Consider the following 22,753-nt stretch of genomic DNA (forward strand, 5'->3'; position numbering starts at 1 on the left):
GTTCCCTTTTTGATAATGGTGGGGCCCAGGGCCTTTAATGTAAGCTCTGTTACAGTAAACTATCATATAGGCCCTCACGTGAACCATTTTAACATTGAGCCTGTTTCTTATGCTGAGGTCTATAAAGCATTAAAGGCAATAGACACTAAAAAGTATGCAGGTCCAGAAAACCTGGATACCTACCTCAAAGATAGCAGCTGGTATTATTACTGAACCTGTGGCTCATATTTTCAACTTGAGTCTCTTGACCAATTCCATACCCAGCATTTAGAAATCAGATTATGTCCTCCCACTGCTAAAGGGTGGCGATCCCTCAGATGCTAATAACTACAATCCAATCCTAGCCAAAGTCTATGAATCCCTAGCTAAAAAACTTAGCAATTGAAAATAACATACTAAGCAGGATTTAGTCTGGCTTTAGTACGGGGCACAGCACCACAACTGCAGCTATGGCAGTGGCAAATTACATCAATGCACTTGATAAAAAGCAACATTGTGCTAATCTGTTTGTTGATTTCTCAAAGGCATTTGATTCAGTTTACCATAAATTGTTGCTCACTAGACTCGGGTAACATTGGTCTCACTGAAGGGGCAGTAAATTGATTTAGGAACTATCTTAATGACAGAACACAATGTGTATATGCTGACAATCACAAGTCTAGCTTTCTTGAGATTAATAGAGGTGTGCCCCAGGGTTCCATTTTAGCTCCTGTGTTGTTCTAAGTTTGTGTTAGTGATTTGGGAAATGGGAAGCAACCAGCAAAGTTGCATCTATATGCAGATGCTACAGTCATGTATTAATGTGATCCTTCGCTGGTTCAGGTTGTTGAAGACCTCCAGACTGCTTTTCAGTCAGTGCAGGCCTCCCTTTACGGTCTCAAACTGGTCTTAACCTCTTCGCTATAGGGGGCAGTATTTTCACGGCAGGATGAAAAACGTACCCAATTTAAACAGGTTACTACTCTGGCTCAGAAACTAGAATATACATATTATTAGTAGATTTTGATAAAAACACTCTGAAGTTTCTAAAACTGTTTGAATGGTGTCTGAGTATAACAGAACTCATATGGCAGGCAAAAACCGGAGAAAATTCCAAGCAGGAAGTGGCCTGTCAGAATGTGTAGTTCTTCTTTTGGTTCTCTATCGAAACTACAGTATCTGTGCTGTTACATAGCACTTTCTAAGGCTTCCATTGGCTCTCTAAAGCCGTTAGATAAAATACGGAACGGTTCCGTATTTCACTGAAAGAATAAACGTTTTGTTTTCAAAATGATCGTTTCCGGATTCGACAATTTTAATGACCAAAGGCTCGTATTTCTGTGTGTTATGTTATAATTAAATCTACGATTTGATAGAGCAGTCTGACTGAGCGATGGTAGGCACCAGCACGCTCGTACGCATTCATTCAAACAGCACTTTCGTGTGTTTGCCAGCAGCTCTTCGCTATTTTAAATTTAAGTCATTTAGCAGACGCTCTTATCCAGAGCGACTTACAAATTGGTGCATTCAAGTATTGTGCCGTTTATGACTTCAAGCCTATCAACTCCCAAGATTAGGCTGGTGTAACCGATGTGAAATGGCTAGCTAGTTAGCGGGGTGTGCGCTAATAGCGTTTCAAACGTCACTCGCTCTGAGACTTGGAGTAGTTTTTCCCCTTGCTCTGCATGGGTAACGCTGCTTCGAGGGTGGCTGTTGTCGACGTGTTCCTGGTTCGAGCCCAGGTAGGAGCGAGGAGAGGGACGGAAGCTATACTGTTACAATGGCAATACTAAAGTGCCTATAAGAACATGCAATAGTCAAAGGTATATGAAATACAAATCGTAGAGAGAGAAATAGTCCTATAATTCCTATAATAACTACAACCTAAAACTTCTTACCTGGGAATATTGAAGACTCACGTTAAAAGGAACCACCAGCTGTCATCTGTTCTCATGTTCTGAATAAGGAACTTAAATGTTAGTTTTTTTACATGGCACATATTACACTTTTACTTTCTCCAACACTTAGTTTTTGCATTACTTAACCTGTTGGGGGTAGGGGGCAGTATTGACACGGCCGGATAAAAAACGTACCCGATTTAATCTGGTTACTACTCCTGCCCAGTAACTAGAATATGCATATAATTATTGGCTTTGGATAGAAAACACCCTAAAGTTTCTAAAACTGTTTGAATGGTGTCGTGAGTATAACAGAACTCATATGGCAGGCAAAAACCTGAGAAGATTCCTTACAGGAAGTGGCCTGTCTGACAAGTTGTTGTTCATCTTGGCTCTTTTTATTGAAGACTGAGGATCTTTGCTGTAACGTGACACTTCCTACGGCTCCCATAGGCTCTCAGAGCCCGGGAAAAAGCTTAACGATATCGAGGCAGCCTCTGGCTGAAACACATTTACGCTTTTGGCAAGTGGCCGATCAGAGGACAATGGGATTAGGCGCGTGCACGAGTCGACCCTGTGCTTTATTTTCTTTCCTTTTTTTACCTAAACGCAGATTCCCGGTCGGAATATTACCGCTTTTTTACGAGAAAAATGGCATAAAAATTGATTTTAAACAGCGGTTGACATGCTTCGAAGTACGGTAATGGAATATTTAGACATTTTTTGTCACGAAATGCGCCATGCTCGTCACCCTTCTTTACCCTTTCGGATAGTGTCTTGAACGCACAAACAAAACGCCGCTGTTTGGATATAACAATGGATTATTTGGGACCAAACCAACATTTGTTATTGAAGTAGAAGTCCTGGGAGTGCATTCTGACGAAGAACACCAAAGGTAATAACATTTTTCTTATAGTAAATCTGACTTTGGTGAGTGCTAAACTTGCTGGGTGTCTAAATAGCTAGCCCTGTGATGCCGGGCTATCTACTGAGAATATTGCAAAATGTGCTTTCACCGAAAAGCTATTTTAAAATCGGACATATCGAGTGCATAGAGGAGTTCTGTATCTATAATTCTTAAAATAATTGTTATGCTTTTTGTGAACGTTTATCGTCAGTAATTTAGTAAATTTTTAGTAAATTTACCGGAAGTTTGCGGGGGGTATGCTAGTTCTGAACGTCACATGCTAATGTAAAAAGCTGTTTTTTTTATATAAATATGAACTTGATTGAACAAAACATGCATGTATTGTATAACATAATGTCCTAGGTGTGTCATCTGATGAAGATCATCAAAGGTTAGTGCTGCATTTAGCTGTCTTCTGGGTTTTTGTGACATTATATGCTAGCTTGAAAAATGGGTGTCTGATTATTTCTGGCTGGGTACTCTGCTGACATAATCTAATGTTTTGCTTTCGTTGTAAAGCCTTTTTGAAATCGGACAGTGTGGTTAGATTAACGAGAGTCTTGTCTTTAAAATGCTGTAAAATAGTCATATGTTTGAGAAATTGAAGTAATAGCATTTCTAAGGTATTTGAATAACGCGCCACAGGATTACACTGGCTGTTACGTAGGTGGGACGATTTCGTCCCGCCGGCCCTAGAGAGGTTAAACCAAATTGAACATGTTTCATTATTTATTTGAGGCTAAATTGATTTTACTGATGTATTATATTAAGTTAAAATAAGTGTTCATTCAGTATTGTTGTAATTGTCATTATTACAAATAAATGTGGAGAAAAAAAAAGTAAAAAAAAAAAATTGTGAGGCGTCTGTTTTAGAGGTCGGCCGATTCTGATTTTTCAACGCCGATACTGATTTATTGGAGGACCAAAAAAGGCCGATTATTATTATTTTTAAAATTATATATATAATTAAAATATATATATAATAAAATAATGTATTAAAAAACCTGTTTGCTTTGTCAAGATGGGGTATTGTGTGTAGATTGATGAGGGGGGAAAACAACTTAATACATTTTAGAATAAGGCTGTAACATAACAAAATGTGGAAAAAGTCAAGGGGTCTGAATACTTTCCGAATACACTGTACATACGAAGTGGTTAAAACAGTATGTAAACATTAAAGTGACCGGTGTTGTATGACTATGCACATAGTCTAAGGTGAATGGTAGAGTAACCGGGTGGAGGGCGGCTAGTGATGACTATTTAACAGTCTGATGGCCTTGAGATAGAAACTGAAAAACAGCTTCTCTGTGCCAGCTTTCATGCACCTGTACTGACCTCACCTTCTGGATGATAGAGGAGTGAACAGGCCGTGACTCGCGTGGCTGAGGTCTTTGATGATCTTCTTGACCTTCCTGTGACACCGGGTGCTGTAGATTTCCTGGAGGGCAGGCAGTGATGAGTGATGAGTTGGGCAGACCGCACAACCCTGAGGTTGCAGACGGTGCAGTTGCCGTACCAGGTGATACAGCCTGACAGGATGTCAGCGGTGCATCGGTAAAAGTTTGTGAGGGTCTTAGGGGCCAAGCAACATTTCTTCAGCTTCCTGACGTTGAAGAGGTGCTGTTGCGCCATCTCACCACACCGTCTGTGTGGGTGGACCATTTCATATTGTCAGTAATGTGTATGGCGAGGAACTTTAAGCTTTTCACCTTCTCCACTGTGGATGTGGGCGTGCTCCCTCTGCAGTCTCCTGAAGTCCACGATCAGCTCCTCCGATTTTTTGACGTTGAAGGAGAGGTTATTTTCCTGGCACCACTCTGCCAGGGCCTCACTTCCTCCCTACCCTTACCACCTAGGGGCTAACCATCAAAAAAGTCCAGGATCCAGATGCAGGTGTTCAGTCCCAGGGTCTTTACCTTAGTGATAAGCTTGGAGGGCTCAACGGTGAGCTGTAGCCAATGAACAGCATTATCACGTAGGTGTTCCTTTTGTCCAGGTGGGAAAGGGCAATGTGGAGTGCAATAGAGATTGCGTAATCTGTGGATCTGTTGGTGCGGTATGCAAATTGGAGTGGGGCCAGGGTTTCTGGGATGATGGTGTTGATGTGAGCCATGACCAGCCTTTTCAAAGCATGGTTACAAATGTTGCCACGGGGGCGGTAGTCATTTAGACAGGTTACCTTGGTGTTCTTAGGCACAGGGACAATGGTGGTTCACATGAAACATGTAGGAATTACAGACTGGGTCAGAGAGAGATTGAAAATGTCAGTGAAGATACTTGCCAGCGCATGCTCCGAGTACACATCCTGTTAATCCGTCTGGCCATCCGGCCTTGTGAACGTTAACTTGTTTATAGCTCTTACTCACATCGGCTACGGAGAGCGTGATTATACAGTCGCCCGGAACAGCTGGTGCACTCACGCATGGTTCAGTGTTGCTTGCTTCGAAGCAAGCATAAAAAGGCATTTAGCCCTTCTGGTAGGCTCGCGTCACTTTGTAATCCATGATAGTTTGCAAGCCCTGCCACATCCGACGAGCATCAGAGCCAATGTAGTAGGATTCGATGTTAGTCCTGTATTGAGACTTTGCCTGTTTGATGGTTCCAAGGGCGTAGCGGTATATCTTATAAGCGTCCGGATTAGTGTCCTTCTCCTTGAAAGCGGCAGCTCTAGCCTTTAGCTCAGTGCGGATGTTGCCTGTAATCCATGGCTTCTGGTTGGAATATGTATGCATGTATGGTCACTGCGGGGACAACGTCATCGATACACTTATTAATGAAGCCGGTGACTGATATGTTAAACTCCTCAATGCTGTCAAATGAATGTCAAAAGATATTCCAGTCTGTCCTAGCAAAACAGTACTGTAGCTTAGCCTCCGCTTCATCGGACCACTTGCGAATAGAGCACGTCACTGGTACATCCTGTTTTGAGTTTTTGCTTGTCGGGATGAAAGAGTTAAGGTCCAATTTGCCAAATAAGGGTGGGGGAGAGCTTTGTATGAGTCTCTGGGTGTGGAGTAAATGATATCCAAAGTTTTTATCCCTCTAGATGCACAGGTGACATGCTGGTAGAAATTAGGTAAAAATGGATTTCAGTTTTCTTGCATTAAAATCACCTGCCACTAGGAGCGCCGCCTCTGGATGAGTATTTTCTTGTTTGCTTATGGCCCTATACAGATTGTTGAATGCGGTCTTAGTGCCAGTATTGGCTTGTGGTGGTAAATAGACAGCTACAAAAAAAGAATAATATGAACTCTTGGTAAATAGTATGGTCTACAGCTTATCATGGAGGTATTTTAACACTTCTTTAATATCAGAGATTCCGTACCAGCTGTTGTTAAAGAGACAAGCAACCACCCCTGATCTTACTGGACTTTGCCGTTCTGTCCCGCCGATGCATAGAAAAACCAGATAGCTTTATATTATCCATGTCCTTGTTCAGCCATGACTCCAAGAAGCATAGTCTATGTCCCGTTGATAGGATAGTCTTGAGCGAAGCTCGTCCAACTTATTCTCCAACAATTGCACATTCGCCAATAGAACAGAGGGTAGAGAGGCGATTTATTCATTCGCCGCCATAGTCTCACCAGGGTGTCCGTGCGCCCACCTATATAGCGCAGTCTTCGCCTTCTACGAGTGTCGTGGATCAACGCCACGTCCGGAATAATTAATATGTCTTCCGCCTCCAACTCAGTGAAGTAGAAGTCCTCGTCCAAATCGAGGTTAGTGTTAGCCGTTCTGATGGTCCAGAAGCTCTTTCAGTCATAGAAACGATGGTGGAAACATTATGTACAAAGAAAGTTAAGATCAGCTTTCAAAAAATACCCAAAATAGTACAATTGGTCAGGAGCCCATACAACGGCCGTCATTACACTTTTATTATGTCAATTCCAACTCCCTCTGGGCAAGAAATGTTGGTAAACTCTCCAACCTTTAAAAGACATTACATTCAGAGGTGTCAGTCACTCATCAAAACACTTCTGCCAGGAGAGAGGGGAGAAAAGGGGACGGCTATGACAGCACAGGTGAGAGTCACTTTCAGAAGCACTATTACGAAAGCGCACCTCCCACCCACATAAAAGAAGCAGTGAGAAACCGTCCCTTTCAAACCTGGTGAGAGAGGCATCCTGAAAGGGCCTTGCATTCCTTCCACCTGTGAGCGCCCACGCCACACAAAGGAGCCCCCGCCAGACCAAAGACATCAAAGCTCCCACAGAGCAACTGTTCAAAGTTACATACAAGTCTCCCTGTGGGCCAGACAAAAAAAGGAGAGAGTGCACAGGGCTTGGCTATGTGTAGGGATTAGTGTAACAGGAGTCCAAAAACATGAGTTTTCTGAAGCTTGTTTTCTTTGTACAGTTACTCATGGCTTTACCGGTGTACAACCTGCCAACTGGTATTAACAAGGTGAAAATGTGAAGGGTTAAAAACATGACAGCACAAAGGGGCATGCTAGCCGCAGTCGCTAAAGACATACAAAGTGTGTTATGTTTCCACTGCAATAGTTTAGGTCCCTTATGATGCAGTTACTCCGGTAGCAATGAAGTGACGATAATATTCAATCAACAGGATTACTTGTCTTTTGATGAGGGTTCCCAAAATGACTAAACAGAAGATTACAGTTTCCAGTCAACAGTTATCTGACTGACTACCTTGTTACCAGGGTTACAGGTTGTTTACTGAGAGAATTAATCATGTTTTGAGACCGGACCGCATCTCATCATTCATCATTCATTCATGTCTTCTGATCCCTCCCGTCTCAGCCTCCAGTATTTATGCTGCAGTAGTTTATGTGTCGGGGGGCTAGGGTCAGTCTGTTACATCTGGAGTATTTCTCTTGTCTTATCCGGTGTCCTGTGTGAATTTAAATATGCTCTCTCTAATTCTCTCTTTCTCTCGGAGGACCTGAGCCCTAGGACCATGCCTCAGGACTACCTGGCATGATGACTCCTTGCTGTCCCCAGTCCACCTGGCCGTGCTGCTGCTCCAGTTTGAACTGTTCTGCCTGCGGCTATGGAACCCTGACCTGTTCACCGGACGTGCTTGTTGCACCCTCGACAACTACTATGATTATTATTATTTGACCATGCTGGTCATTTATGAACATTTTAACATCTTGACCATGTTCTGTTATAATATCCACCCTGCACAGCCAGAAGAGGACTGGCCACCCCTCATAGCCTGGTTCCTCTCTAGGTTTCTTCCTAGGTTTTTGGCCTTTCTAGGGAGTTTTTCCTAGCCACCGTGCTTCTTTCACATGCATTGCTTGCTGTTTGGGGTTTTAGGCTGGGTTTCTGTACAGCACTTTGAGATATCAGCTGATGTACGAAGGGCTATATAAATACATTTGATTTCCCCCATATCATGCGTAGAGAAATACCTATTCAGGGTAATTGAATGAACGTGAATACCTGATATTAGTTGAATGTCTGGTTGAACATCTAAATGACGTTGCTTTTAATTTACCTGCCAAAGAATAAACACGTCCAAAGAGAAACTGTTTGCCGCAACAGACGGCATGCGTTTGATGCTAATCTAGCTCTAGGAGCGAACAGAGCTTCTTGGATAATCTTTCATCAACAGGAATTCACAACAATGATGGGCCTCATTTGTCAAGCAACCAACACTTAAAAAGACACTAAGCATAATAGCGGCGCAATGACTGGAAGTCTATGGGTAACGCTAGTTAGTACTGGCTCGTTAAAACGACCTGTAACCTCATTGCCAAAATAACCCTTTAACTACTGTAATGACTCACTTTGTGCTCAGTGGCAGTACATACAGTTGAAGTCGGAAGTATACATACACCTTAGCCAAATACATATAAACTCAATTTTTCACAATTCCTGACATTCACCACTGATTTTAAGAATGTGAAATGTCAGAATAATTACTAGAGTGAATTATTTATTTCAGCTTTTATTTCTTTCCTCACATTCCCAGTGGGCATGAAGATTACATACACTCAATCAGCATTTGGTAGCATTGCCTTTAAAATGTTTAACTTGGGTCAAACGTTTCAGGTAGCCTTCCACAATAAGTTGGGTGAATTTTGGCCCATTTCTCCTGACAGAGCTGGTGTAACTGAGTCAGGTTTGTAGGCCTCCTTGATCGCACACACTTCTTCAGGTCTGCCCACAAATGTTCTATAGGATTGAGGTCAGGGCTTTGTGATGGCCACTCCAATATTTTGACTTTGTTGTCCTTAAGTCATTTTGCCACAACTTTGGAAGTATGCTTGGGGTCATTGTCCATTTGGAAGACCCATTTGTGACCAAGCTTTAACTTCCTGGCTGATGTCTTGAGATGTTGCAATAAATCCACATAATTTTCCTTTCCCATGATGCCATCTATTTTGTGAAGTGCACCAGTCGCTCCTGCAGCAAAGCACACCCACAACATGATGCTGCCACCCCTGTGCTTCACGGTTGGGATGGTATTCTTCAGCTTGCAAGCTTCCCCTTTTTTCCTTCAAACATAACGATGGTCATTATGGCCAAACAGTTCTATTTGTATTTCATCAGACTAGAGGATATTTCTCCAAAAATACGATCTTTGTCCACATGTGCAGTTGCAAACCATAGTGTGGGTTTTTTATGCCGGTTTTGGAGCAGTGGCTTCTTCCTTGCTGAGCAGCCTTTCATGTCAATGTCATGTTATGTCAATATAGGACTCGTTTTACTGTGGATATAGATACTTCTGTACCTGTTTCCTCCAGCATCTTCACAAGGTCCTTTTCTGTTGTTCTGGGATTTTTGCACCAAAGTACGTTCATCTCTAGGAGACAGAACACATCTCCTTCCTGAGCGGTATGACGGCTGCGTGGTCCCATGGTGTTTATACTTCCGTACTATTGTTTGTACAGATGAACGTGGTACCTTTAGGCCTTTGGAAATTGCTCCCAAGGATGATCCAAACTGGAGGTCCACAATTTTTTCTGAGGTCTTGGCTGATTTCTTTTGATTTTCCCATGATGTCAAGCAAAGAGGCACTGAGGTTGAAGGTAGGCCTTGACTCAAATGTCAATTAGCCTATCAGAAGCTTCTAAAGCCATGACATAATTTTCTGGAATTTTCCAAGCTGTTTAAAGGCGCTGTCAACTTAGTGTATGTAAACTTCTGACCCACTGGAATTGTGATACAGTGAATTATAAGTGAAATAATCTGTCTGTAAACAATTGTTGGAAAAATTACTTGTGGCATGCACAAAGTAGATGTCCTAACCGACTTGCCAAAACTATAGAAAGGTTAACAAGAAATTTGTGGAGTGGTTGAAAAACAAGTTTTAATGACTCCAACCTAAGTGTATGTAAACTTCCAACTTCACCTGTATATCACAATGTTGAAATATTTTTTATCTAGGGAAGTCCGTTAAGAACAAAATCTTATTTACAATGACGGCCTACCCCGGCAAAACCTGGACGACGCTGGGCCAATTGTGCACCACCCTTTGGACTCCCAATCAAGGCCGGATGTGATACAGCCTGGATTCGAACCAGGGACTGTAGTGACACCTCTTGCTCTGCAATGCAGTGTCTTAGACCACTGCACCCCTCGGGAGCCAAGTGTTGTGGTTGTCAGGAATTTCTGCAGCTTCAATAAAAGGTCAGCTGCTGAATTCACATTTGCATAGGTTAGGCTATATTTTTCCACATTTTGTTGTTACACCCTTAATTTAAAATGTACATTTAGATTTTTGGGGGTATTGGCCTACCTGTAATGTCAAAGTGGAATTAATTATTTTTTATTCAGGCAAAGCAATCAACTTTTTGTTCTGAATACAAAGTGTTATGTTTGGGGCAAATCGAATACAACACATTACTGAGTACTACTCTCCATATTTTCCAGCATAGTGGGGAGGTTTTCAGGATAAAAAAGAAACAGAATGGCGCTAAACACAAGCAAAATCCTAGAGGAAAACCTGGTTCAGTCTGCTTTCCACCAGACACTAGGAGATTAATTCACCTTTCAGCAGGACAATAACCTAAAAAATGCCAAATCTACATTGGAGTTTCTTACCAAGAAGACAGTGAATGTTCTGGAGTGGCAGAGTTTCAGTTTGGACTTGAATCTACAGCAAGACCTGAAAATGGTTGCCTAGCAATGATCAACAACCAATTTGACAGAGCTTGAATTTTGAAAATAATACATGGGTAAATGTTGCACAATCCAGGTGTGGAAAGCTCTTAGAACTCACCCAGAAAGACCCACAGCTGTAATTGCCACCAAATGTGCTTCTACAAAGTATTAACTCAGGGGTGTGAACACTTCTGTATTTAAGTTTCAATACATTTTCAAAAATGTCTAACAACCTATTTTTACTGTAATTATGGGGTAGTGTGTGTATATCAATGAGAAAAAAATGAAGGTAATCAATTTTGAATTCAGGCTGTAAAACAAAAAAGATTGGAAGAAGTCAAGGGATATGAATACTTTCTGAAGGCACTGTACATTAGTAGCAATGTAAAAGTGTTAACCAACACCTATAGTTTGTGAGTTACATTGAGCTGCATGAGGCACGTTCGACCCAAAATAGTGAGTTGGTGTGACTGAGTTAAGCGTGTGTGCGTGCATGCATCCCAACTACAGTGCCGTCATGGAAGACAGAGGACTTCTGACCAGTGATTTATTTAATGAGTGAAAGTATTCCTTTCCCTGCAGATCAAAGGCTGATCTGTGAGGAGCCAGAGATCAGATAAATGTTTTCCATGTCCGCCATTTCCACTGTCCCCGCTACTTACCAGCTGACAGTCCAGACAAATCTGCCCAATTCAAAGGCACCATCGAACAGCCACCTCTTTTACGCTTTCCCTTATTCTTATGGCCCTCTCCCTTACCCTAATTTTACCCCCTCTTTCTCACTCTCCCTCCTCCTAACCCCTCTTATCTCTCCAGAGTCTTGTATTTTGACAAATGTCACCTAGTAAAAATTCCTGCTGGTCCCTGAAAGTCACACAGCTGCGCTGGATAGGAAGCGGATCCCCCAGACGCTGGATTGCCAGATTTACCAGAAGAATCCCTTCAGAAATTTAGTAGCCCCCTATAGGGAGAAACTCAACACGGCCAAAATTGAATGCCTGACCGGCAAGTTCAACAGCAGACACAATTTTTTCCTCCACCTGGAGAGACTGCAAATGTCCTTGAATTTAGCTACCCTACTCTGACTGTTGTAGAGTAACTGACGAGAGTGCTTGTGCAAGCTCTTTCAGTGATACAGGATTGTCTGCCGTCCTCCCTGGCAGAGATAAGGAAAAGCTCATTCAGACAGCCAGACCCTCGGATTAAGAGGCCAATTCGCAGGCTGTCACTCAAGCATGGCAGTCAGTGGCTCGTCAAAAGAAAGGACAAAGGTCCTTAAATGGGGAAATCGTGTTTTATTTCTCACCAGGGCAGAATGAAAAGTGGAGAGATCATTTGCTCAGATTGGTTTCTCAATAAAGCACAATTTAAACCCTGTTATTCGTAATCATGAGGAAATGGGAAAGTATTGTGAGAACCCATAACCACATCTACTAAATGACACAAGACGAGCAAATGACTGCAACAGAAGATGCACGTATATCTATGACCATAATGGCATTTCTAAAACACCCCTAGTCACGTAGTGCCGCAGAAAGCACTCAAACTATCCAAAACATCCAGTGGAATTCCGTTTATGTGTTCGCCTTAATGTTATGACAGATGGAGAAGCAATGGAAGAGACCTAGAAAGGAGGTGGGACTGGACATTTTGCAGAAGAATGCATACTCTTTCAGGGCAGCGGAAGTGCACCCAACCACTAACAAACATGACCAACTAACTTTTTCTTAGCGGTCCAAATTAATAAAAAAGGTAACAGTCAGCCTTGAGGTATGCCTCACCAGTTTCTCTTTGAAGACCATTTGTCTGAGCCACTTGAAGTCCAGCGGTTTGAAGGCGGAGAAGACGAATAGCGAGTCCTTTTCGTAGCGCTCAGGCTTCTGAATGGCCCCCTCGGGGTAGGTGATGCGCATCGTGGTCTTGGTGCCCACGTCCTTGCTGAAACCAGTCACAGGAGCCTCGTTCAACCTGCGGTTAGAGAAGAAATGCTATGGGGGCGAATACATTGTGTGTTGATATCATAACATAATCTGCGGCTGGCACCCAGGCTACCAAACTAACCCCAAGTCCATTAAAGTCTAACCAGTGTCAAGAGTTCAAAAGGAGAAACTGACATTCAGCAGAACTATCATCTTTACCCTCTTAACTGGCATCATGTTGCCCTTCCATTGGAAGTAGACTCACCTCACCACAATGTTGTAATCATCTATGCGCGAGCCCAAAGACTTGTTGGCCAGGATACCACCATTGCCCACAATAATGCATCTTTTACAACCAAGACTGGAAGAGAAGAACATCTGAGGGGTTAAAAAGTGTGTCCGCACACGAGTGCGCTACTTAATTCCCATGGCAATTACCTGTCAAGGTCTTCACCCAAGCCATAGTTCTTTGTGGCAGTTAGAATACTGTCTATGATTCTTTCTGCAAAATGAAACGGGAGAGAAAAAGACAGTTTAGATATCAACTACAGTTCAATGTTGTTTGCTAGGTCACAGACAAAACCCCTCATGAAAAGGATTAATAGCTCCTCTTTAATAACAAACTGTCGAGGACTTCAACGCCCAGAAAACAATGTAGCAAGCTAGGTGGTCCTTGGGAGAAGGTCTGGAGGAGAAAACGTTCCTAACCGTTTATTAAAATTACAGATAAGGATAAGCCACAGGCCCAGTGACAGTAAAATTGGAAAACCATCATCCCTTTCAGGACGGATGAATCCGGGTGAAACGGCACTTCAGAAAAGAAAACGCTGCCCATAAAACCCCTCAGTGAGGAATGCCGTTTTCAAACAAGCACATTCTCCCGGTTGAAGTGTGCTGTGCAAGGGCTCTCTCAGTGTGGATGCGGAGCTGGGTCTGGTGGTGTGAGATACGGGGTTGTTTAGCCATAGCGTGCATTCCTGCCATGTTCCAGAGGGTATTCTGGCGGAGTCATGACTCTGGTGTTTAAGACACATTTGTCTTCGCACCCCTCCCACCCCCACACAGCCCACTAGCACCTCTTGACTCTTTCCTTCTCATATTAGTCATAGGTCTACCATAGATTGGGAGATTTATATCTAGGTTGTGTGTCCAATTTATCCAACAAGGTAATATCCAAATGAATCACTCGCTTGTATAATCACATTTCAGTTGCGTGCTGGATCCATTTGATAAACAACTGATATGAAATGTCATTAGGCTCAACCACAACCCCATGTAGGCGTCTCCTTTGCTTCTTGCAAGAGTAATGCAGAAGGCTTTATCACGTCTAACGAGCCTCGTGATTAAACAGCACAAAATGAGCAGTGGCCCATTGTTTGGACGCGGCGTCGAAGTCTGGCATCAAGCATCACCCCGGTCAGCATAAACAGAGGACCAGACCACACCCGACTCAATAGGGTGAAATCCCCACCCCCCCACAAAAAAAACTGGGACAGGTTTCTCGAAGAGGAGAGACATGGTGGCTAATTGTTATTAGCACGCAGGATAAACACTTCAGCCAAGTATGTCTAGGCGGCAGCTCAGATAAATTGCCGCTGTCTTGAAGTACACTTTTCTGGTGAGGAAAATCTTCAGCTGAAATGTGGAGGAGGGGTTGGAGATGTCACTGAACATGATCTCAATGTTCTGCTACAGCGTGCTGCTGTAGAGCAGAGTTTACACAAGGTAAAGGGAGACAAGTGAGACTGGACATGAAGAAATACATACAAATTGTCACATCCTGACCAGTAATAGGGGTTATTTGTTATTGTAGTTTGGTCAGGACGTGGCAGAGGGTATTTGTTTTATGTGGTTCGGGGTGGTGGTTTGTTTAGTAGGGTATTTGATTTATGTATTCCGGGGGTTTTTGGGCACTGTTCTATGTTCTGTCTAGTCTTTTGTATTTCTATGTTTTGTTAATTGGGGTTGGACTCTCAATTGGAGGCAGGTGTTTTCTAGTTGCCTCTGATTGAGAGTCCTATATATAGGTATGTGTTTGTTGAGTACTTTGTGGGAGATTGTTCTGTGTATAGCCTTGTGCCTTACAAGCCTGTGATTAGTCATTGTGTTTTCTTTGTGTACGTGTTTGTTTTGGTTCTCCTTCTTGTCCGTTTATAATAAAGAAGATGAGTGCACATTTCCCCGCTGCATTTTGGTCTAAATCCGACGACAACCGTTACACAAATATACCATGCTTATTGAATCATTAGGGATTTCCAAAGAGCATAACTGCACCCAGGCCAGAAATATCTAAACTTTATAATATAGCTATCTATTCTAGGTGTCTCTTAAAGAGATCATTATGGTCTGCTCAGTTCGTCTAGGCCAGTGGTTCCCAAACTTTTATAGTCCCATACCCCTTCAAACATTCTACCTCCAGCTGCGTACCCCCTCTAGCACCAGGGTCAGCGCACTCTCAAAAGTTTTTTTTTGCCATCATTGTAAGCCTGCCCACACACACACACACACACACACACACACACACACACACACACACACTATACGATACACTTATTAAACATAAGAATGAGTGAGAGTTGTCACAACCCGGCTCGTGGGAAGTGACAAAGAGATTTTACAGGACCAGGGCACAAATGATAATAATAATCAATACATTTTGCTCTTTAGTTAACCATCTTACATATAAAACCTTATTTGTTCATCAAAAATTGTGAATAACTCACCACAGGTTAATGAGAAGGGTGTGCTTGAAAAGGATGCACATACAGTGGGGGGAAAAAGTATTTGATCCCCTGCTGATTTGTACGTTTGCCCACTTACAAAGAAATGACCAGTATATAATTTTAATGGTAGGTTTATTTGAACAGTGAGAGAAAAGAATAACAACTAAAAAATCCAGAAAAATGCATGTCAAAAATGCTATAAAATGATTTGCATTTTAATGAGGGAAATAAGTATTTGACCCCTCTGCAAAACATGACTTAGTGCTTGGTGGCAAAACCCTTGTTGGCAATCACAGAGGTCAGCCGTTTCTTGTAGTTGGCCACCAGGTTTGCACATATCTCAGGAGGGATTTTGTCTTTGCAGATCTTCTCCAAGTCATTAAGGTTTCGAGGCTGACATTTGGCAACTCGAACCTTCAGCTCCCTCCACAGATTTTCTATGGGATTAAGGTCTGGAGACTGGCTAGGCCACTCCAGGACCTTAATGTGCTTCTTCTTGAGCCACTCCTTTGTTGCCTTGGCCGTGTGTTTTGGGTCAGTGTCATGCTGGAATACCCATCCACGACCAATTTTCAATGCCCTGGCTGAGGGAAGGATGTTCTCACCCAAGATTTGACGGTACATGTCTATCGTTCCTTTGATGCGGTGAAGTTGTCCTGTCCCCTTAGCAGAAAAACACCCCTAAAGCATAATGTTTCCACCTCCATGGTTGACGGTGGAGATGGTGTTCTTGGGGTCATAGGCAGCATTCCTCCTCCTCCAAACACGGCGAGTTGAGTTGATGCCAAAGAGCTCTATTTTGGTCTCATCTGACCACAACACTTTCACCCAGTTGTCCTCTGAATCGTTCAGATGTTCATTGGCAAACTTCAGACGGGCATGTATATGTATTTTTGAGCAGGGGGACCTTGCGGGCGCTGCAGGATTTCAGTCCTTCACCGCGTAGTGTGTTACCAATTGTTTTCTTGGTGACTATGGTCCCAGCTGTCTTGAGATCATTGACAAGATCCTCCCGTGTAGTTCTGGGCTGATTCCTCACCGTTCTCATGACTTATTGCCAACAAGGGTTTTGTCACCAAGTACTAAGTCATGTTTTGCAGAGGGGTCAAATACTTATTTCCCTCATTAAAATGCAAATCATTTTATAACATTTTTGACAAGCGTTTTTCTGGATTTTTGTTGTTGTTGTTGTTCTGTCTCTCACTGTTCAAATAAACCTACCATTAAAATTACAGACTGAGCATTCCTTTGTAAGTGTGCAAACGTACAAAATCAGAAGGGGATCAAATACTTTCCCCCCCCACTGTAGAAGCAAAGCTATGTTGAGTCAACGGGATTCTAATATCCCATAACTCTTTGCAACAACGGGACCGGCTTTTCCAGTTAACAACGGCGCTGGCCTCAGATTTGTGACGACGTTGTCTTAACCTGTATATGTTCGACCTATGAGCAAATTAGAAAGTAAAATATGTGCTATGATTTGTTGATTCAACTCACATTACAAAAAAGTACATTCCATTGCATGAGCCACATCTGTTAACATCATTTGAATGAACATTCTACATTTCCATGGAAATTATTACACCACAATACCAGGCAGACATTGGGATTGTACCCATGAGTATGCCTATGCCAGTCAAATTGCCAGGGTTAGCGGTTCCAAGCCTGTTCTATTCACTCTATTTCTATGTGTGCTGCTCCTGCATTTTGGTCATTCAGTCAGCTGTTCGATATCATTTTATTTTCATGACGGTCTTCATCCATAACAGTTGGTTATTGTGCCAGCCCTACTGCTTCACAATCGAGGAAAGAATGAAGACTTAAGTATTTTGATGCATTTCACCTTTAGGATGGGTGTTGAAGAAAAAGCCATAGAAGTTTGTAGAAGTTCAGAGAAAGTGAAGTGTTGTCTCACTGTCTAGATGTTGCTGTAGCAAGAAACGTCCTGTAATATCCAAGCATCCCATTCTCACCCTCGAACCTTTGCCCCAACCCAGGCAAAAAGGCACAGTCAGTGGCAGTGTGTGTAACCATCAGAAATCATGACAGGAGCAGCGTGAGATCAACCCAAGTAGGCCAGGAGGGATGTTCTGCCAGCTATATATCACCAAGCGTGAAGATGCGCTAACTGGCCCGTGGTGATAAGGATGGTAGCGCTCTGGCACCCTCTTCTCTTTAGCTTACATATCCAGCCCAAATCATCATCTATACACAGTTCCAAAACCACCATGACAAGTTAAAGACATAACCATTGCCATCAATGGGATACATGGAATAATCAAATCTGTCTAACGTTAGACGCACAATTTGTCTTACCTTGTGTTTTGAATCCAAATGGAGGCAAGTAATTGCGGACTTTGGCAAGCCGCTTGAAGTTCCGGTCGAGAAACATGGGAGCTGGCTTCATGAACCTGTGAGAAGAACAGTAGAAAGAAAAACAGGAGAGATTACTGTAAAACTTCAATAAATAGCCTGGCGTTTCAATCGCTGAAGAAAAACGGCACTAATTAGAGACGGGCTCCAATTTGAGCCAAGCGTCTAATTACATAAAATGCACACAGCTTTTGCTCAATAAAATGTTTAAAAGACTACCACACTATTTATTGTGACCCGTATGACCTGTATAAACATTATAACAGCAAATCCATCGCAGATCAGACGTGCAAAGACTAGGCTGCCTACCATACACCTGATTTTGCGCTTCAGCACCATGGAAAAAAAATAATTAGGGACGGAACGGCTAGCAACAATGACAGAATAAAAAATACATGGTTAATGCACATGACCGTGGGAATATCAGAGCTGTGTCCATTGTAACCTCGTCAATAATTATTTTTAACCCAGCGTTTATTTGAAAACGTGTTTATTTGCTGAAATGTGTGCTATTAACCTGTCTGGGCTAGGGGGCAGTATTTTCACGGCCGGATGACAAACGTACCCAATTTAAACAGGTTACAACTCTGGCCCAGAAACTAGAATATGCATATTATTAGTAGATTTGGATAGAAAACACTCTGAAGTTTCTAAAACGGTTTGAATGGTGTCTGTGAGTATAACAGAACTCATATGGCAAGAAAAAAACAGAGAAAAATCCAAGCAGGAAGTGGAAAGTCTGAGAATTGTAGTTCTTCTTTTGATTCTCTATCGAAGCTACAGTGTCTGTGGGGTGACGTTGCACTTCCTAAGGCTTCCATTGGCTGTCTAAAGCCTTCAGAAAGTCATTTGAGCATTCTCCTGTCACTGGGCAGATAATAGGAGCTCAGTTTCTGAGTGGACTTCCTGGAAACAAAGGGATTAGATATGCGCGGTCACGCGAGCACGCCGTTCCTTCTTTTTCTTCTTGAATGAATATGCTATTGTCCGGTTGGAATATAATCACAATTTTAAGTTAAAAATACCATAAAGATTGATTTTAAACAGCGTTTGACATGCTTCTAAGTACGGTAATGGAACATTTCGACTTTTCGTCTCTGGTTCCGCGCTCGCGCGTTATGCCTTTGGATAAGTGAACTGTACGCATGAACAAAACGGAGGTATTTGTACATAAATATGGATTATTTCGAACAAAAACAACATTTCTTGTGGAAGTAGCAGTCCTGGGAGTGCAATCTGACGAAGATCAGCAAAGGTAAGAGAATATTTCTAATACTAATTCTGAGTTTAGGTTGCCACGAACTTGGCGGGTGTCAATAGCTCACCGTGATGGCTGAGCTATGTACTGTGCTTTCTCCGTAAAGCTATTTTAAAATCTGACACAGCGGTTGCATCCAGGAGTAGTCCATCTATAATTCTTTAAATAATTGTTATATATTTTGTCAATGTTTATGATGAGTATTTTTGTAAATTGATGTGCACATTCACCGGACGTTTTGGTGGGAATACATTTTCTGAACATCACGCGCCAATGTAAAATGCTGTTTTTGGATATAAATATGAACTTTATCGAACAAAACATACATGTATTGTGTAACATAATGTCCTAGGAGTGTCATCTGATGAAGATCGTCAAAGGTTAGTGCTTAATTTAGCTGTGTTTTGGGTTTTATTGACACATGTCCTTGCTTGGAAAATGGCTGTGTGATTATTTTTGTCTATGTACTCTCCTAACATAATCTAATGTTTTGCTTTCGCTGTAAAGCCTTTTTGAAATCGGACCATGTGGTTACATCAAGGAGAAGTGTATCTTTAAAATTGTGTAAAATAGTTGTATGTTTGAGAAAGTTGAATTATGACATTTTGTTGTTTTTGAATTTGCCGCCCTGATATTTCACTGGCTGTGTCCCGCAGGTGGTATGCTACCGTCCCACCTAGCCCATAGAAGTTAAAAAGGGCCAGGCGGCCATTTGAGACTGCATTTAATTAATGTCAAATAATATAAAACTTATAAAAAAGTTTGTCTGTCCACTCATGAGAAGTCCAGCATGACTCAAGTTAACCAAAATAGGCCTACTGTGTTGCGATGTCCTTTCATTTCTAGATGCAGAGATCAACAGCGAGCCCTTTCCTGCTCCAGATAATGTTCAGTCAGAGATTCACCATAAATCGATTGCTGTGTTCATCAAGTTGAATTGAGACTTGCCAATGAGCAACAGAGTTTACCTGATAACCCAATACACAGGTGAGTGAGTTATCAAGCAGAGTACGTGGGTCTGGGGGTACACAACCCTGATGTCTCTCTGGACACTAACTTAGAAGCTGACAGTTTCTTTCTAAAAGCGAAAGAGGAGACGCTTGTTCCACTCATCAATCTAACCGCGTTATTCCAGTTTTCCACTCCCCTGTTCACCGAACCCATCCCGTGCACACAGGGTGCAAAATGGGTTGACTCAAGGAAGAAGGGAAAAATAGAGAACAAGTCTGCTACATGTACTCTTATCGACAATGTTTCTTCCCAGGAAAAGGCCGAAACCATTCTTGACACAGTCTGGGTATACGTGTCCTGGCGATGTATTGATGTCAGTGTTAATCTGTCCCAGACGATTTGGGAAGGGACGTTTCAAGGAAATGTCTTACTGAAGTAGGCAGTGTTGATTGGTAAATGTTTGCAGAAACAGCCGGCGCACGAACAAAGTGCTCCTACGCCAACCACTATTTGATAAAGCACTCCTCTCAAATCAAAAAAGAGCCACTTCCCCTGGTCAGGCCTCAGACCTGGGCTGTACGTGCTGCTTCTGGAAGTGTGGCCGGACGATGGATGTCTGTTTTTATGACCCGCTGTCTCGTTGGGGAGAGCACCATGGTCCACGTAGAACGCTCTCGCGCCTCCAACGCTCCACTTTTACAGCTCGCACTTAAGGTACTCACAACACGGTCGCAGATTGGGGTTTAAACAAGGGTATTACTGGTCCTAGGACGGTTTATATGTCAGAAGTGATTCTTGTGGAGAAATTCTTTGTATGATTAGTAGCTCTTTTGAAAAATGTGGTTGTGGTAGAAAAGTCATCTGAGATTAGATTTAGGTGATTCTAGTCATAAAAATGTGTATGGATAAACATGACATGCTATACTATATTGTAAGCCCATTTTAAGTACTTACGGGAAAATCTTTTTGCATCCTATGAAAATCTACACAGCATAGAGGACCAATGTGAGAGCGAGTGTCAGTGTGTGAGACTACTAGTTCGCTGTGATTACACAGTGAGGCCCCCATGGTGTTTACACTGACAGCAACAAGACATTCTCTACAACTCACACAGGCCTGGGACGCAAAACCACAACATCTGGAGGAGGAACTCAGGCTGACTTCACTAGGCTAACCCCCAGGGGGGCTGCGTCTACATCCACGGGTTGTCTTAACCAACCACTAGTTACAGCTGGCTGCCCACAGTGCACCCAGTCAAGCTGGCTACTAACACCAAAGGAATTCGATTCCGCTATCAGGTCACCAAACTTCACATCCTAATAATCGTGTCTGAACTCAATGAGCAAACACGGTTTACAAGAGGAGCCACTTGTCCTCGTCCTCCAAACTCCTTAATTGCACTTGATGCACCAAGAAAGAAAGAGTAACAGTCATGTCTGTCTCTCTCTCCACACATCACCTGACAGAAACAGACGGGCAAAGACCCTTGACAAAACAAACCGTGATAATTAACGTGTGGCTTCAGGGGCCGAGCCGGGCATTAAATAACTGTCAAGAGTATCCTAGCCTATGGATGGACAGATAGGGGATAGTTTGCTTGTCTTAAAGAGAGAGTGCTCCCAAAACAGGAGGCCCAGGCACATTGTGCTCATTTCCTCTCACTGGGGGCCATATTTTCATAACCGCGCCGCCCAAGTTCACCGCCAACACTTGATTTAGAGCTCCAATACAAACAGTTTGGCGTGAGGGGAGGGGAAGCGTTGAAAATAAATTGGATTCCACTGGGCAGGGCCTTTTGGAAGAGGACAAACATGAAGGATGGAGATGATTAGGGAGGGACCTCAAATTCAGGGGGTTAAGGGATCTGGCCAAGTAAATAACCATCAGTTGTTTTTACTACAGACTAAATTAATTTATGCCAAAAATGTAATTTGCCAAAAAGAAAATGTTGGCTACATCTTTACATGCATTATTAACCAATTTGGCCATGAGAGACCAAAGACGGGATTCAGATCTGGCATTCAGAGCTGGGGTTGAAACTCCTCTATGAGAGTGGCCTGACATGGAAAAGTGGCCAAGAAGAGGTAGCCGTTTACAGACATACAGTGCCTTTAGAAAGCATTCACACCCCTTGACTTTTTCATCAACAACAAAAAATGTGTCGTACATTTAAAATGGATTAAATTGAGATTTTGTGTCACTGACACTTTGTATTCAGGACAAAAAGTTATATTTGGGGCAAATCCAATACAACACATTACTGAGTAACATACTTTCGAGCATAGTGGTGGCTGCATCATGGTATGGGTAAGCTTGTAATCGTTAAGGACTAGAGAGATAAAAAATAAAACAGAATAGAGTTAAGCACTGGCCAAATTCTAGAGGAAAACCTGGCTCAGTCTGCTTTCCACTGGACACTGGGAGATGAATTTGCCTTTCAGCAGAACAATAACTTAAAACAAGGCCAAATATTCACTGGAGTTGCTCATCAAGACCACATTGAATGTTACTGAGTGGCTAAGTTAAAGTTTAAACTTATATCGGCTTGAAAATCTATGGGAAGACCTGAAAACAGTTGTCTAGCAATGATCAATAACCAACTTGACAGAGGAAGAATTTTCAAAAGAATAACGTGCTAATATTAAACAATCCAGTTGTGCAAACCTCTTA

At 42.5% G+C, this 22,753-nt stretch overlaps 1 protein-coding gene across 7 annotated transcripts in view; it reads right to left on the reverse strand.

Moving 5' to 3' along the window:
* Nucleotides 1–22,753, reverse strand: part of LOC106568968 (CMP-N-acetylneuraminate-beta-1,4-galactoside alpha-2,3-sialyltransferase) — a 101,431-nt gene that overhangs the window by 43,635 nt on the left and 35,043 nt on the right. For all 7 annotated transcript variants that reach the window (XM_082960739.1, XM_045693901.2, XM_045693904.2 and 4 more), the window contains 4 exons: nt 17,818–17,912; nt 13,217–13,280; nt 13,044–13,139; nt 12,641–12,827 (listed from right to left, as the gene is read on the reverse strand). In XM_082960739.1, coding sequence (XP_082816865.1) covers nt 12,641–12,827; nt 13,044–13,139; nt 13,217–13,280; nt 17,818–17,912 — 442 coding nt within the window. The remainder of the gene's footprint in view (nt 1–12,640; nt 12,828–13,043; nt 13,140–13,216; nt 13,281–17,817; nt 17,913–22,753) is intronic.

The sequence above is a fragment of the Salmo salar genome, chromosome 14, assembly GCF_965601325.2.
Source record: "Salmo salar chromosome 14, fSalSal1, whole genome shotgun sequence".
NCBI classification, from domain to species: domain Eukaryota; kingdom Metazoa; phylum Chordata; class Actinopteri; order Salmoniformes; family Salmonidae; genus Salmo; species Salmo salar.